Source organism: Phasianus colchicus, chromosome 6 (genome assembly GCF_987193195.1).
Source record: "Phasianus colchicus chromosome 6, bPhaCol1.hap1.1, whole genome shotgun sequence".
NCBI lineage: Eukaryota > Metazoa > Chordata > Aves > Galliformes > Phasianidae > Phasianus > Phasianus colchicus.
This window is the reverse complement of record NC_143441.1, coordinates 10,009,140-10,026,302: the sequence shown is the minus strand read 5'-3', so window position 1 is coordinate 10,026,302 and position 17,163 is coordinate 10,009,140. Positions and strand designations below refer to the sequence as shown.

The 17,163-nt window shown below is 45.9% G+C and overlaps 3 protein-coding genes across 8 annotated transcripts in view; 1 reads left to right on the top strand and 2 right to left on the bottom strand.

Moving 5' to 3' along the window:
* Nucleotides 1-1,065: 1,065 nt before the first annotated feature.
* Nucleotides 1,066-3,079, bottom strand: LOC149917414 (uncharacterized). Its single transcript, XM_090142138.1, has 2 exons — nt 2,753-3,079; nt 1,066-2,547 (listed from the first exon to the last, which is right to left on the bottom strand). Exon 2 carries the CDS (start codon nt 2,462-2,464, stop codon nt 1,148-1,150), a length of 1,317 nt encoding a protein of 438 aa, XP_089998264.1. The 5' UTR covers nt 2,465-2,547; nt 2,753-3,079; the 3' UTR covers nt 1,066-1,147.
* On the top strand, nt 2,835-11,728 carry LOC116226998 (uncharacterized). Its single transcript, XM_090142128.1, has 4 exons — nt 2,835-2,980; nt 7,409-7,550; nt 10,280-10,448; nt 11,550-11,728. The coding sequence occupies exons 1-4, from the start codon at nt 2,835-2,837 to the stop codon at nt 11,726-11,728; spliced, it is 636 nt and encodes a 211-aa protein (XP_089998254.1).
* Nucleotides 11,729-13,309: 1,581 nt separating this feature from the next.
* The window catches only part of MYRIP (myosin VIIA and Rab interacting protein), a 202,347-nt gene continuing 198,493 nt past the window's right edge, over nt 13,310-17,163 (bottom strand). For 5 of the 6 annotated variants that reach the window (XM_090142402.1, XM_090142405.1, XM_090142403.1 and 2 more), the window contains one exon: nt 13,310-16,556. In XM_090142402.1, the coding sequence (XP_089998528.1) occupies nt 16,524-16,556 (33 nt within the window). In that variant the 3' untranslated portion in view covers nt 13,310-16,523. The remainder of the gene's footprint in view (nt 16,557-17,163) is intronic. The other variant, XM_090142404.1, reaches the window with a different exon arrangement.

Sequence of the window (17,163 nt, the reverse complement as noted above, 5' to 3'; positions counted from 1 at the left end):
TCTATAGAATTGGCTGCAGAAGTGTTTATTAATTGAATATGTAAAAATCACATGGATGTATATGGAAGTAGAGGGAAATATAGGCAGAGTAGGCAGATTTGTGCAATTTTTACAACATTGGAATAGTAGATTGGAGTACAAAGGGGGAATGATGTTTTGTGCTAAGATAACTGAGAGCCTGGACTGGAGTGCCTTGACAGGAAAAAGTGTTGTGGGAAGTATGTGCCAGCAAGAGTGAGCATCCCTTTTTGTATCAGCATTCACAATGAATTGTCTCCTATGCATTTCTCACTCAAGCAATCCTCCAGCATCCTCAGTTTTCTCTGCTTTGATGTTACATACCCAGACTTAGTACCAAGTGCAGATGGCATTCATATGCGTGTAATCCTGTCTTTAAATCATGTACCCAGTAGTATCCCATTAGCTTCTTTCAGTGCTTCATCACAGTAGGAAATAAAAAGATATCTTCAGGAAAGCATCATGCAATCTCCAGAACATGGAGAGTGATTTAAAAATATTTGCAATCACGATTTTATCCAATTCAGGTACTCTGACAAAAGCATAATAGATCTCACTAAGCTCTGCCCACAAACATCAAAACGTGAGCCAACCAAAATCCCTAATAAGAAAAAAGACTGATGATGTGCAAGACATAAAAAACTCAGCCTCTTCCCTATCTTTTTAAATTATTGTTGCTGGATGGTTCACTGTCGTTGCTTTAAAGCTGTGAGATGACACTACGAAAGGGTCTCAGGATGAATGGATACCCACATGTGTTTCTTGTATGTTTTGAATAATATCTTACAACCCAGGGCCCAGCCCAAATATGGCCACTGAGGTGACGTTGGTCACCGTGGATCTATCTGGGAGCGCTTCTAAAATCTGCGTCTTCTGCTCATTTTTGAAGAGGAGAGTGTTGAGAGATGCTGAGTACATTAATGATCCTCAGAAAGACCGAATTATTTAACTGCTCTGTGATCCGTAAGGATAACATAGAATAAGCTGTATAAACATCATGGTGTGCTGGTGATGCTTGGCTGAGGGGGAGGATGCAGCACTGCGCGCGTGGAACGCCAGCTCTGTTTGGAGTAAAACTGAGTCTTTGTGGACTAAGCTTTTCTACCTTTATTTTTGATGAAAGAGGCTGCTAGTGCCGCCAACGGCGCAGCCTCTTGCAGGGCTGCTCTGGGTCACCGTCACTGCCAGCCCTTCTCTTAGTGGGCCGCTGGGCCCCACCAGGGGAGCGGCCAGGAGCTGAGGAGCCGCTGCCCCGAGCAGAGGGACCTGCTGCTGTGCCCTGCTCCATCTCCTCATGGGGCTCCTCCGGGTCCCTCAGGATGTGAGCAGCGGGGCAGTGAGTGGGGCAGCCACGAAGGACAGCCTCTGGTGTGCTGGGCAGGTCCTGCGCGTTGGGACTTGCGGGCCGTGAGGTGAGGGTGGCTTGTAGGGAGGCTGCGGGGCGAGGAGCGGCCACAGGGCTGTCCTGCTGCTCCCTGGACACGGTGGCACCTTGGAGGCCCAGCTGCCTCAGGGCCTCCTCACCGCAGTGGCACACAATGGTGTTGATGAGTTCCTGGATGAGCGTCTCTGCTCTGTCCTCCAGGACAGGCAACACCTCCTGGACCACGGCCTCGCTGTCCAGCCCAACGTTGCACAGAGCATTCAGGATGATGCTCTCGGTTGGCAGCGTCGGCCACCACTGTGCCCCAAAGATGAGTGTCAGTGCTTGCCGCAGCCAGGGCAGCACAGGGTCCAGGATCTGCTGGTGCTGCCTGAACAGAGCTGCCCAGACCTCAGGCAGGAGACCTCCCACTGTAGGCTCATCCTCTGCCTCCTCAGCCTGCAGCTCCTCTTCTTCCTCAGCCTCCCGTTTGTCTGCTTCATCAGCTTGCAGCTGCTCTGTCTCCTCTGCCTCCTCTTCATCTGACTCCTCGGCCTGCTGCTCCTCTGCCTTCTCTGCCCACTGCTCCTCTGCCTCCTCTGCCCAGTGCTCCTCTGCCTCCTCTGCCCACTGCTCCTCCTCCTCCTCCGCCCACTGCTCCTCTGCTTCCTCAGCCCCCTCTTCATCTGCCTCCTGAGCATCCTGCTCTTCTGCCTCCTCACTCTCCTGCTCCTCTGGCAGTGGCAGAAAGGGCAGAGGGGACAGTGAAGGCGATGGCAAAGGGGACAGCGAAGGAGGTGGTAAAGAGCTGTGGGGGCTGTAGCCAGAAGCAATGCCTGCCTGGAAGCAGGCGGGTACAGGCTGTGCTGGGGGCCTGATAATGAAATCCAGGTCATCGTCGTCGTCCCACTCAGCAACCTTGATGACCGTCATGACCGTCCTGCAGAGCGGGCAGCTGTTGTTCTGCTTGGCCCACCGCAGGATGCAGCCCAGGCAGAACTGGTGGCAGCAAGGTACTGCATAGGCCACGTCCTTTCGCTCATCACGGCAGATGGGACACATCCATGCCTGCTCAGCTGCCATGATGCTCACGCTGTGGCCTGCTGGAGACTGAAGGCGAGGATCTGCTCCGCCCTCACCAGCACCACAGTGATGAAAGTTGCGCACTGCGAGAAGGGAGAGAGGCCACGGTCAGTCGCTGTGCCAGGGTCAGGCAGAAGAAATTTGCCAGTCCCTCGGCAGGAACCCCTCCTGGTCCCATGCCTGGGCCGCCCCACACTCCCACAGGGTCGTGCTTCGGCCCTGGCAGCTCCCCACGTCCCAGCGCTCACCCCATTTCCACCCTGGGGGACGTGTCCCCGCCCAGCTCACCTCTGCTGCTACGCGTGTGCCTCGTAGGACCCTGGCTGCCTGAGCCAGACAGGCCAGGGAAATGCAGGCGGTGGCTGTAAGGATGGGCACTGAGAGCCGCTGCCCACAGTCCCCAAAGCACAACCCAACACCCAAGCCAAACGCTCGTTCCACCTCCAAGCCTCGCACACACGCTCGACAGGAGTCCAGGCACGAACAAACTGGGCCAGGCTCTGCCCGCGCCCAAAGGTACTCAGCGAGGGTGGTGTGGTCACAGTCCTTCTCTTGATGATGTCACCACCTGTTGCTCTGTGATGTTACCACTTTCCAATCTGCTCACACTGCGCTTTGTATCTGGGATACTGTCAAACTCCTTTGTAAGACAGGAATTCTTGTGTAGCAACTGTGCAGCAGCAGCAGCAGCAGCAGAAAAAATAAAAATAAAAAAAAAATAAAAAATGATATTAGCAGTTAAAATAGGCATAAAACCCATGTGGAAACCAGATTTGTTGTTGCTTAGGGTTAAATTTTAGATTGTGTCTAATTGTTGGAGAGCCCAGGCTGGAGTTAATCTTACTCACTGGTATCTACTAGATATCAGTGCTCAAAGAATGGATTGGGTATGATACTCCTGCCATTACATGACTAATGTATAACCTGGCAACTGTTGTGCAGGAAAAGATGAACATCTTTTCTAATTATCTTGATCATGGCTACAAGCTATTTAAGTCTAATGGTTGCAAGGCCTGTTTATGAATAGCAATTAGAACTTTCTTTTTTTTCAGTTCATCTGTCAAGTAGTATGTGAATCATTAAGGTTATTTATGACTGGATCAGCTCCAAGGATGAAATCCAGGGATTCATTGGCTTGCAGATGAAAAATTAAATATAACGCAGGCAAAAAGTACACTTTTGTGCAAAATGCTATGCTAATTCAGAATCCAGAGTAACCCCCAGTTATGTCAGAATGCTGGAATGAAGCGCTGGATGCTTCAAGACAGGCCAAAATATTTCCAACCACCGTTTCTTTTCTTGAACCGTAATCTTCCCTGCTCCTACTGCATGACTGTCTACCATAGCCAGCTGCATTCATAAGCCATGCATACCTCAGTGCTGTGCAGAGGGCTATGTAATGGGGGGAGGAAGAATAGTAAAAGTTTCAGAAGAAATATTCTCCCTGTCTGCAGCAGTGCGGTTTGGAAGGTGGCTGTAACTACGCCAAGCCTGGCTTGTATTTTTCCATCAGGGCTCTAAGTCTGCTGCAGCGTGCCAAAGAAGGGCTTAGGGAAATTGGTCAATGCCCTGAGCTGCATGCAGCCCATGCCTGAGCTCCCCAGTAAGCCTGTGCTAACTGGGAGAACTGGGAAAACTTGGCACCTTGCTAGTGATAAGCACATTGAATATGCAGTCCAGCTTCCTAGAGATCTGGGTCATATGCCGTTTGGTTTAGCTTTGAGTATACATTTAGAATTTAGACGTACACATCCTTTCATTTGAAAGCTATGGACATTCGTTGCTCTGTGATAAGCAAGAAGATAATTTCTGTCTTAGCCACTAGATGGTCCTGCTTCTCAAAGAAGAAAATTACTCCAAAATACAGCCAGTCCTGGCTTCTCTTGGAACCTGAATATTAGTAGAGAATGGCTTCAGTGTAATTCCACATGTAATTAACATCCACATCTAGTTGCCTGACATGGTTTTCTGAAGCTCAGTTAGTGCAGCTGGATGTCTCCTCAATCACTGATTAAATATTTCCTAGTTAATGTCAATTCAGAATTTCCAGACAGAACAAATCCCTCCCTCTTATTCAAAGATAAGCCAAATCGGAATGGTGATGTTTTACTACTTCTTTTCATGTACAGAAGTCATGCTGTACTGAAGTACGGAAAGCAGAGCAGATTCGTGGCTCATGCAGACATTCAGCACCACGGCATTTTCAAACTGTTTGCATTCTGGTATGTGAAACAGTGAGAGTGATGGGCTGGAAAAAAAAACAAAACAGAACACCTTATTTCTCTATCCACTTGTATTGAATGTGCTTTGGTGGTTTTCACCTTCTGTTTGTCAGCGTGCCCAACTTCTCCCTAAACACAGAAGGATTGAAGTTTTAATGCTGAATCTTCTGCCTCTTCACTGCACACCAGGATGTCCTTTAGATGATTTTCCCAAGTCACTCTCTTATTAATTCCATTCTTTTGATCTTTCCCAGTTACTTCCAATTAGGAATGTTTTTTGCTTTTCTGTGCAGCCTTGCTTTCCTCAAAGCATAAACCTTGCTATGAACAGCGTAATGAAATAAATGAAGATCACAATAATAAAATAAACGGAGATCACAGTTGCCTGAAATGACTCTGAGAAAACCAAATGATTGATGTGAAGCTTCTGAGTGTCATATAGAGCACTGAGGTAGTTTGGTTGTGGTCTGCTGGAAAAAAAAAAAAAGACACCTTACAGTCAATGAGGATGGAGTAAAATAGTACCGTAGTAAGAGAAATGCCTAAGAAGGCTCATTTAAATAGACTGTCTCATAGCTGATTAATCTTCATCACTTAGAATATTTTATAGTAACATTTCATGAAGGCAGAAAGACCAAAATCAAACATGAAAACACACTTGGAACTGGCAGGTGGTGTGCTCAGGACAGAGGCATGGATGTGATCTTTGTAGCTGGGGGACAGCTGTGAAGTCCCTGGCACATGATTTTGTGGATGCTGAGAATTTACATGGGTTCAAGAAGCAGCCATGAAAGAAAAAGTAATCCTTTAAAAGCTCCCAGCTACAAAGACACATTTGATTTGGGAAATCTCTGAGCCACACGTCTCAGGGTCCTGGGAGAATATTCCCATGGGGAACATCAAAATGTATTCCCCTCTTTGCGGAGTCTTACCTAGATGTTCTCTGCTGGCTGCTGCCAACAAGAGGATGCTGCGGTAGATGGATCTGGGGCCTGAGTGAAGGCAGCTGGGCATATTATAGCATTTTAAATGCTGGCTCTCCTAATAATGTTTTTTTTTCTATGTATGGCATGCTATTTTTCAGGCAGCGTTTATCTATAAGCAGCAAACCATGTTAACATGAAGGTATTGCACAGTTTTGTCACTTCTGAGTAGGTGTAAACCAGTGAAAATTCTCATTGCTCTCGAAAGGCTCCCATTGCAGTTGCAGTGGCAGCCAGACTAGAAAGAGTAAATTGGTTTTTATTTCTGCTTTAAGATGATAGGGTCACTTAGCAAAACAAGAATATGTGCTACACATCCAGGAGAGAAAAAGCTCTCACTCTGGCAATTGCTCACTAGAGATCAAGAAATGATACCTACATTTTCTGGTCAAAATAAACATGTAGAGAAAAGATCTGTGATCCAAAGCATTGAAGGGCTTTATTTACTGAGAAGATACCCTCTCCAGGCGTGCACATGGAATTAGCACAATGGGAGCACGGCCACCAACTGGCTCTTGGGAGCAGATTGATTTTTAAGTAGGGGGTATTTGCAAGGTTCAAAGTGAACATGCTAATAGGAGGTTGCTGCAGAAAGCGTGTATATTGATTGTGTTAGGTGCAGAAAGACCATTTGTGCCATCTCAGACTTCAAGTGCTCTTCATATGCTGCTATTGTACACGATCCTAAGTAGTCTGAGTAAACTCTTGAAAACTTTGATGAGGAAGACACTTCTTTTAGCTGTTAGTAAGTGGAACCTGGAGAAAGGAAGAGTATTTCTTACGCTTTACTCTGTGTGTTCATATACACGCACATAGAGAAAACTGCTTTATATAAAAGGTAGATTTTTTTTAACCACCCAAATTAGTGATCACCTCCTCCCCAGGCAGAGATAATGGTGGTGGTGGGGTTACCCACTTGATGCCTGGATACTGAGTAAGTCAGGGCGAGGCATGGGGGCATCTTTATAGAAAAACTAAACAACAGGTCTTGTTGCAGTATTTCCTATTCACTCTCAGCTTGTGGAGTGAGTCGCATATCAGGGCCAGCTGCTCTGAGCGGAGATTTATGGAGGTGCTCACTGCAGATGCTCAGCCTCACCAGGCACAGAGCAGGATCCTCTGCCTGAACAGAACCCCGTGGCTCAGACCCTGGTCCCTTCACATTTCAGCCTCTCCTCAGGACTGAAGTGGAAGAGGGGAACAGCCGCTAATGCTGCTGCAAAACTTGGTGGTGAATACAGCTGTTGAACAGTGGATTCTTATCAGCAAGAATGTGCTGATACATTAGTCAAGAGAGAGAAGTAAAAACAACTGTGCCAGTGAGATGGATGCTGTAGAAATGCAGAATTGCCCGAGATCTCAGCCTCGTGCAGATGAAAGTTTTCCCTGCCACAGCACTTATCCACACTTAGGCATGCTGCTGAACCAGGCTGGGTTCAATCAGTTGCAGGGCCTCACACATAAGCAGGCTGAGTTGGCCCCAGCCATGGCTCAGACGAGAGCTCCTCCACATGCAGCCTCGGCTGGGGACAGCAAGAAGAGGAGCACGACTGCTACAGGCAATGGGGAGGTGGGCTCTGCCCTGTGCTGAACGTGGCAGCCATGCTGCTCCGGTCTGCCCGCGGCCCCAGCCCCTTAGCACTACCCTTGGCTCCTGCTCCCTGCCCTGATCAATGGCTCTCTTAACAGAGCCTCACTTCTCTTCCCCTCCCTTTGTGAATTTAAATTTTGCTCTCCAGCACTGCTGACGTCCTCCTGGTCCACCTCTTGACTCCCTCCGCCTTCAAGCCCACTTCCCTGCGCTATAAAATCCACAAGCCCCCAGCATCTGCTCTGCTTTTGCTGGGAGCAGCGCATCCTGAGGAGCCCTGCTGCGCAGAGGTGAGTGACTCCTGCTACCTGCTTCGGTACCTCTCTCCTGTGGATTTCCTTTTTATTTCAGCTTTTACTTTTTTCCACTAACATATGTAGCTGTGCTTGTTGCTGAGCACTTTGTCCAGTGTTGGCAGCGAAGCAGGCAGTGCTGAGGAAACACGGCTCCGCAGGGACGGTGCCCACTGGAGCCTGCAGCGTGGTGGTGATGGGAGCCCCAGGCCTACAGTCACCCCACATTTGAGCTCTGGCAGAGGTTTCCACCACTGCTTTCAAGCGTGAAAGCCACTTGGTTTGCACTGGAGGAAGGTCTGCAGTTGCTGGTCTCGAGTAAGATGCTGCTTTAGGGTTTTTGAGGAATCTATATCACTTTGTCTTCTGAAGACATCCACGATCATTTAGATTTGATGGATCTGTAGCAGAGTTCAGGTTCAGTGTGCTCTGAGCCTGGTTGGACCAGCAGGAGAGCTGGGAGGGTGCTCCCACACTGCTTGGGACTGGGACTCATAGCCAGAGTTGAGAAATGGGACCTAGGTTTAGTGACTTCCCTGTGGGCTTAGCTGGAAATAGAAATGAGTGCTTCACTGTAATTTTACCAGTGACTTGAATATGCTGTAACTTTCTCCTCTGATGTTGCTCAAAGTTGCCAGACTGCTCTCATAAATGTTGCTCAGCCAGTGTGTAAAGATTCTTTCTGCACAGGGACCAAGCAGAAGGTTGACTGGATTGGCAGAGGTGCCAACTTTGTGCTGTGCTCCAGGAGCAAAATTGTTCCTGAAATTTTTGCGTCATGTTTGGTTGAAATTGGTGCATTTTTAAAGCTTCTTTGTGATCGTTTAATGGTTGGAAATGAGAAGCAGGCAAGGAGACCACATCAAGTCTTGTTTTTACAGTTTTCCCTTTGGAAGAAGACTGGTAGACTGTGGGATCAGGAAGATCCAGACCTGAGGAGATCACAGGGCCAACACAAAGGCCTGTGAGCAGGTAAACAGGGTTTTGTACTTCTCTTTTGTGCCTAGAGAATAGTACAAAAAGGAGCTGGGGTTGGAGTTGCTTGGCATCATTTGGGGTCAAGTTGGTGGCATCACCTCTACCTCGGTTTCTCCCCATATGAGCAGAGGTAGAAAAATTAGAAGGAGGAAGAATTATGGAGGATTGGAGATGCTGAGCCCCCTGATTATTTGGGCATTGCATATTGCTCAGAGGAGAGCCACGTGCTTCATTGAAACCCTAACCAGGTCAGGGGGCAAACTGAACGTTTAACACACTGCAGCAGTCTGACTGGCTGATTCAGGCAGAGGACCAGCTGTTGGATGCTGAGACACAGCATTGCTTAGGAAAAAACTGTGCTAAAAGCTCTTCCTTTTATTTTTGCCATTTGCCATCAGTAAGTTCCCAGAAAAGCTGTACACAAAACCAGACAGCAAGTAATCCAGAAAACCTGTCTGCAGCTGTGTGTGTGTAAGCACATGGGAGAGATTCCTTAAGCACCTTCATTTTTGTCTCACTGAGATGTACACCAGCTGGAATTGGTGCACAGAATGCATCCCATGTTGTTTTACACGTAAAGAACATTTAGTACTGGTTGCCTCTGTGATATTCAGTGTAAAAAATCAACTCTCAGTTCTGTTAAAATTACTGGTTAAAATCACTTTCCTCTAAGCTGCCTGCTAAGCAACTGCCAGAGTAGGGAAAAAATACACTTGCACTGAACATCAGGGGTTAAGGAGCTTTTGATTTTGCATTGCAATGAAAGACATGGTCAGATTCTCTGTTTTTTTTCTTTTGTTGCCCTTGCAGCATGCTTGGGAACAACTCGTATCGAGAGTTTTTCATTCCTGCTCTGCCCACACTGAAAGTGAGCTAAAACTTGAGCATAACAGTGCTGAGGCAGAAACGGGGAAAATCCCACCCTTACACAGGGAGCAGCTTCTGTGTGGGCATAGCCAAGGCTATTTCTTGTAGCTCTGTACCTGTACATCTCTAAGGGACGCTTAAGCAAGCAGGGCTTCTCCCAGCTTCCACTGGCAGAGGCTCCAGAATGTCAAATACAGTTAGATTTTGCACAAGGTAGGCTCCTAGCATTACAGCTGGGAGAAATGTGATGAAGCTTGACCAAAATATCACACATACGGGGTGTAGCAGTAAGTGGAGGATGGATCAGGTACCTCCTGGATGTTGTTTTCCCGACCCAGCACCTTCTGGTGGTTGCATCTAGATGCATTTACAGGACTGGGAGAACTAACAGTGGAAACAAAACTGGAAATCACAGTTTTGCCTGCTATCTGTGAAAGCTGACACAGGAAGATAATTTCTTTTCAAGAAGATTTTCTAATGTATTTACATGTAAAGAGAGAGTTTAAAATATAAATGTGAAAGGTATTACAGGTATTTCACAGATGGGGAAAGGGTGATGGAGATAGTGGCCAGAACACACTGATGTCCACTGCCCACAGTCATATGAAAGGCCATGAGGATGGTCAGTGGCAACCTCAGGGCCAGGATTCTATGTCTTGTGAAGCTGTGCCATGGGCTTTCATGGATGTTGAGGAAAAGCTCAAGCTGCACATCTTAACTCAGTAAATGGTTCACAGCAGTCTTTAAACAGAAATACTCAGGACATCCCCAGCGTCAGCTCTGAGTCATGAAATGGCCCTGATAGGAACGTGCAGTCACAACTGACATCTTCCTTCACCTTGAGAGCTTTGATGTCCCTGTGTCCACTTTCCTCCTCACAGACTCCCTACCACCACTCCACCATGTGGCATCTGGTCCTGCGGACACCACATCCCCAGTGGTCACCAAAGCACTTAAAGCTGGTCACCATCTACGTGCTGGTGCTCTTGGTATCCCTCAGCTTTGCTTCGAGACAGAGCAGACCTTTTAAACATCAAATAGACAACAGAAGTAAGTATGACTCTCACCTGATGCAATGTGATGGTGATCCTGTGGCCCCTGGTACAACAAGGGATCAGGGTCAGGCTGCCAGGCAGAGTTCAACAGCAAATCCTTGCAGGTGTTTCTATGGTAAAACAGTGGGGGGAGATCCTGCTCTTCAATTTACACTTTTAAGAGCATATACAGATGTTAATCTCTACCTTATAGCCCTGAATTTGTCAAGGGAAATACTGCAATTTTTGATAAATACCTGAGAACACACTGATGTACAAAAGACTGACAAAGTGCAAGGCAGTTTATATTGACTATTTTAACAGATTATTTTCAGCTATGTTCCATAGATCTGTGACAATTAATGTTTACTTTTAAGAAGTAATAAAGCAAGCGTCAGTGACTTAAATGTGCTTCACACAGATCCTAATTTCTGTCTGGAAACGTCATAGAGTCATAGAATGGCCTGGGTTGAAAAGGATCACAATGCTCATCTAGTTTCAAACCCCCTGCTGTGTGCAGGGTCACCAACAACCAGACCAGGCTGCCCAGAGCAGGCTCATGGTTGAAAGTGCAGTGAGCAAGAAGTGCATGTGGGGAGTAAGGCCCACAGGCTCATCAGGGGACAGCCCTCTCCTTACAGAAAGAACTGGAGATGTGGGCAGCTTTGGTTTTTAGGTCCTTGAGTCAAAATAAAGAAATGACTTGGGATTTGGCAGGCAGCAGGATGCTAAACACTGTGTGGAGAAATGTACAGCCACAGTGGATCTTTTGTTTGGTTTTCTGAGTTCAAGCAGCAAAACTCACAGGGGTAAATCCTGCTGCCTTGTGTGAGGCTTTTGTGTGACTCAAATACTTCCTTACGCATTTGAAGTCCTGTTGTGTGACTCAAATACTTCCTTACGCATTTGAAGTCCTGTTCCTGACACCCCTGTCTTTGGAATGATTTGGCATTTCCTTGGGGTTGCATCACCTCCAGTGTTCATTCATTTTCACTGACACTGTACCTTAGTATTGTACCTTCTCCACACGTTCTGTAGAACTACACTAGGCTACAAAGCCAACTATGAGTGCATTTCATAGAAAAAAAAAAAATCAACCCAGTGCTTTGAATTCCAGGCCCCGAGATCGATCCCTTTTGGTACGTGGGACGTGGCGTTCGACCCATCGGTCGGTTTGGGAAGAGGCAGCTGAGAGGTGGCCGTGGAAGCTTAAGGCCTGTGAGCAGGTGCCTGGATTTCATCCTGAACGCCCTGTGGGAGCAGGAAGTGTTGGATGCAGAGGACAGTGACTCGTGATGGCTGTGTCCCGAGGCGGTGACCTAACCTCTGCTCTCCGAGTTGCCCCTGCCCTGCACCTCGGGGCTCTGCTTTTGCCTGGCAATCCCGTGCTGCTCCTCTCTCTGCTCTGGCAAATTCCTTCAAAAAGAAACACATTGAGGTTTGTGGAGGTAAAAGGCAACGCGTTGACTCCAGCACTAAGTGTAACCATAGCTTTAAAAAGTGTTTATTCTCTCTTTAATCACCACCATTCCCTTCTCTGAGCTGTGATGATGCTGCACACTGTAACATTACGCTTACCCAAAATCCAAAGAGCTCCTGTGCTGGGATTTAAACTCAGCAGTGTTAGTGTACCATGAAATCTTCCTGTCACATTTTAGTCAATGGCTCTTGGTATGTAAAAATAAAAAGCAATGGTTGGATGAAAGAAAAAAGGCTCTCATTACTTTTTAATGTACCTGCATTAACAGCATGAAATCTGTAGCTTTTATGCAGATTGTTAACATTCACTTGTGGGAATGCAGCCCTGAAATACACTCTGGCCTTTTATCATCCTTGCTGTGCTGCTGAAAACATATTAATGAACAAAAAGGAGCTTCTGTCAAAGATAACTATCTTCTCCCTGAGGAAGGACAGGAAATTAAAAAATAGTTACTATAAAAAAAAAAGTGTAAGGTTTTGCACTTGTGTCAAGGTAATCCCAGGTGTGTACTCAAACTGAGAGGAGAAAGCCTTGAGAGTAGCCCTCCTGAGAAAGACTTAGGGGTCCTGGCTAATGAATAATTTAACATGAGCCAGCAGTGTGCACTTGCATCCCAGAAGGCCAATGGTATCCTGGGTTCCATCAGAAGGGGGGTGGCCAGCAGGACAAGGGAAGTGATTGTTCCCCTCTACGCAGCTCTTGTGAGGCCCCATGTGGGCCAGGTCTGAGGCCCCCAACTCAGGAAGGATGTGGGGCTTTTGGAGAGGGTCCAGAGCAGGACCATGAAGATGATTCAAAGGCTGCAGCACCTTTCCTATGAAGACAGACTAAAGGAACTGGGCTTGCTCAGCCAGGAAAAGAGAAGGCTGTGGGGAGAGCTCATTGCAGCCTTCCAATATTTAAAGGGCATTTATAAACATAAAGGAGACCAACTTTTTACATGAGTAGGAAGTGATAGAACAAGGGGAAATGGTTTAAAACTAAAGGAGGGTTAGATTTAGATTAGATGTTGGGAGGAAGTTTTATACTGAGAGAGTGGTGAGGTACTGGATCAAATTGCCCAGAGAGTTTGTGGATGCCCCATCACTGGAGGTGTTCAAGGCCAGGTTGGATGGGGCCCTGGGCAATGTGATCTAGTACTTGATGTAGCAGCTGGCAACCCCGCCTGTGGCAGGGGGGTTGGAACCTGATGGTCCTTGAGGTCCCTTCCAACCTAAAGTATTCTATGGTTCTAAGAAAATTGGCTAATTAAACTCTTAGGAGTAGTTCTGTGCCTACTGCAGGTACAACAGAGATAAGGGCCTAAACTGTCTGTTGTTGTTTTTAAATACATGATCTAATCAAGCTAAAGCTGCTCTCTGAGCATCACAATGTACGAATGGCAACATTAGACCACATCAATAAGCCTTGTGTTGTGGCTCAGTACTCATGTTTGCCATGGTAATTAACTCATGTTATACTCATTTTAGAAGTGTTATTTGCAGTATGTTTAATCTTGATAACTACTCGCAGCAAGACTATTCAAATGCAGTTTAATCTACGGCATGCATCCAGAAAAGATAGTTTACAATTTCAGCTAATGAATGATGGTTAATGAGTCACACTGCAGATGACAAACTAGAATGAACTCACATTCCTAGTTGTGTTTTGTTAGAATCACTACTGAAATTTAATAAAGGTTGAATTAATTATAGCAGATAATTCAACTCTTGTTTCTGTTTGTGAGTGGTCTGTCAACAAGGTATGGATGCTCCACCTCAGTGGAAAATGACCTGACCTGGAGCTGGTAGGGGGTATTTCTCCCTTCAGCTGAGCAAGAGGACTTTGAGTTGCCCATCTGCATCTAACTGAGAATGGGTTGTTTTGGTGCAGCAGCGTGGGCAGAGCGTTTCCTGACCAAAGGGCACATAAATCCACACTACAGAGGAGAGCTTTTGTGCTTTCTTTATGAATCAAGTCCTTGGAAAGGCATTTTTTTCATAAATTGCTTTTACTCTTTTATAATTTCTCTTGACAATAATTCTTGGTGAGTATGCAGATAACAACAACAAGGCAAGCTTAACATCCACCCAGACTCAATCAAATTGATCATATCGCCTTCATTTTACCCGTTAAAATATTTTCATTTATAAAAATTAATCTAAATATAAATATTAACACTAAAGATTGAGATCACTTGATGACAAAATAATCCTTTGTGTGCTATAACGTATGCTTTTATGATTTTTTTAAAACAGTAAATTATATCTTTGCACATATTTGGCACAATAAACATTTGTAAAAATTCAAATGCCATGTAGCAGGTGGGATTTTTTTTTCTTTTTTTTCTTTTTTTGCAATGCCTACACAGTACACATTTTTCTGTCAAAGAAGACTGAATATTTTAACATTGTAACACGATAATAGTTGTTTTTCATGCCTCTTAAAGAAAACAACCTATTCCAAACTTTGTTGGCTTTAAATCACACTAACAGAACAAAAGCCAAAGAGTTATTCTATTAAAATTAGTCATTTCTGCATCATACACAATATTAGTTATTATTATTAGACGAATATGTAGACCAACCACCAGTAATGACATCTCATAACACACATACCTGCGTTAACCAGAACCTGGGAATGTATTGTATACATACACGAGAACAGTCAAGGGGGGAGGAGGAGACTGCATAACAGAAAATTCCTAGGCATCCTACTCTGTTTAATCTCCTTTATGGATTGCATATATAAATAAAGTCTATTTTTATATATATACTTATATATTAAACAGAGCGGGCCAAATTCTGCCCTCACATCTGAGCAAACCAGTTCCGGAGAACTGGTATTGTGTGAGAGTAAGAGAAGGTGTAATTTCACCCAGAATAAACATATCGAGCCAGATTTCGGCAGATGGAAATTCATTGGAGAGATGGAGCATCACTTATGCCTCCTAGGTGGGAAGATGGCTGTAGATATTCTGACATGTCACTACCTATGGCTGGATAGCAGCACGCTGACAGGCTCAGCTTCAAATACTGGAGGTGGATATGTGACTGGAGCTGTTTTCCAGCCTTCCCATCTAGCCCTTCCTTACCAGTCTCACCTGCCCTCTAGGCCCTGCTGTATTCAGAGAATTAGGTTTTGCTCGGGTCCCTGTCAGCAAAGGACAGAGACATCTCACCTCAGGGAGGTGTTCTCTGACCTTTCATGCTGAAGGGAAACTTAGCAGTTCATGTCCTCCTTCACAGCATGACTCACATCAGCCCAGTCTGCATATGCGTACTTGCACTGCATTATGTGGACTATAAAAGATTCACGGGCCTCACACTTACCTTCTCTAACAAATTCCTCTGCACACCCCAGAACAAAAAGCACTGCAAATTGGCACAGCCCTTCCCAGAAAGGGTGAGAGGGACATCATGTAAGCAGCGTCTTCCCTCATGGGCACCTGTTCAAAGGCCTTCCAGTGTTTAGTGCACATTGCTAGCGTCTCATGAAAGGAAAGAAGAAATCTGGTGACTCAGTCCAATTCAGAGTGGTCCAATCGTAGCAGGCACCAGTGACAGGCCCTAGGTACTACATCACATTGGCTACGGATGGGTAAAGGAAAAGACATCTGGGCTACATTTATCTCCTCCTCAGAAAAGACAGGAAGTGGCAGAAGGGAATCTCTTACAGGTTGCAGCCACCTCACAGCCACCAGCCAGTCAGCAGAGATCTCATCCACAGCGCTTTTACTTTCTTTCTGCAATCTTAAAGACTTGGTCAGAACAGATTCTGAAGTACAGAGTGGTTGGACACCACCAAGCAGACAATGATACCAAGAAGAACGAGACAGACAAAGGTGGTGGTTTCACAACAGTACTCAGATGCGTCCAGATGCCAGGACTGTAACCCCACAGACATCTGGTCCACATGCGCTGCGTACCACCAATTCATGGCTCATCATGACATCCATGCTCCCCCCCACCCCCATCTCCAACAGCAGAACACACAGCTCTGGAGCTAGAACATTAACTCTGTCAAAGGTACTCTGAGTGAGCAGAGAAGTTCTTTGCACATCACATTTCCTCCCACCTGCCTTGTCAAAAACTTCCACTGGCTCCTGGGGAGCAGTTAGGTACACGGATCCTCCACTCTCACCAAGCAGCTAAAAGCAGCGTACACTGCACAGAGTTGTTCTTATTGCTCGACAAGACAGATGCCTACATGTATAAGAGGCCAGCAAATGTGGATCACAGGTCTGCTTTGTTCACTCTTTCGGTATGAAATATTGGCCTGTAACTGTGATTGACTGAGTGTACAAAAACATACTGCAGTTTAAAGACGACATACTTTAGTACAATCAATGGGGAGAAAAAGTGCATCTTAAAATGTGGAGCCTTGCTTTTGAAACTCAGCGTCCCTTCTAGAGTCTTGTGAGAACTTTAAGGCAGAGTTTCCTTTAGCAGACCACAATGCTGAAGACTTGGACAGCTTTCTCAGTGAGGTATCCAAACGAAGCCCTATAACTGAGGCATTGTGGGTTCTTGAGGGTCCATTTTCAGCTGGACATACACAATGGCTGTTAAGTAAAGGCACTCTAGTGTACAGCCTTAGGCAGTGTGTTATTGGCAGTAGAGAAGTCAAAGTTTAGTACATCACAGCAGATCCTATAGCAGGTTCCTGGAACAGAGAGGGACAAGGAAGACAGAAACATCAGCCAAACACAAAACAAGCCTGCTGAAGGGAGCCTGGTCCTTCTCACTTCCTCACTTCTCTTCCAGTTATCTAATGGCAAACTGCTTAGGGACAGTTAACATTTTTTTCCTTGATGAATGATCAGTGATGACTGATAGTTGTGCAGTGAAATCTATTTGTTCAAATCCTGCCTTGCCAACACGTGGCCTGTCTACTCCTCAAGTTTCACACAGGCTACCTTTGAACATTTCTCAGAAATCAGTGCAATTCAAGGTGACCCTCACCTGTAGAATTACACTGTGCAGTTGGCATTGGGAGGGCCTGAACTGCAGGACCACAACTTTATTTCTTTACTTTGAATAAGGACAGCACCTAATTACCTGACAGCTGGCATGCATTCCTACAGGCTAACATTCAGGAGCAAACAGCTGCTTTGTGCTGGTGATACATACTCAGACAGCTTCCAAAACACTGGGCACATTCATTTAGAGCAACCTCAGCACTGTATAATTTTTCTTCACGTTATTAAGAGAAGTTTTGTGAAGATGTTGAAATACATTTGCCTACACTGGCATCTCTCTATATAGCCCTC

Coding starts and splice junctions, on each gene's coding strand:
- LOC149917414 (XM_090142138.1), bottom strand. CDS start 2,464: ATGGCAGCTGAGCAGGCATGGATGTGTCCCATCTGCCGTGATGAGCGA.
- LOC116226998 (XM_090142128.1), top strand. CDS start 2,835: ATGGGCACTGAGAGCCGCTGCCCACAGTCCCCAAAGCACAACCCAACA. Junction 7,551..10,279: donor AGGAGCCCTGCTGCGCAGAG/GTGAGTGACTCC, acceptor TCCTCCTCACAG/ACTCCCTACCACCACTCCAC. Junction 10,449..11,549: donor ACATCAAATAGACAACAGAA/GTAAGTATGACT, acceptor TTTGAATTCCAG/GCCCCGAGATCGATCCCTTT.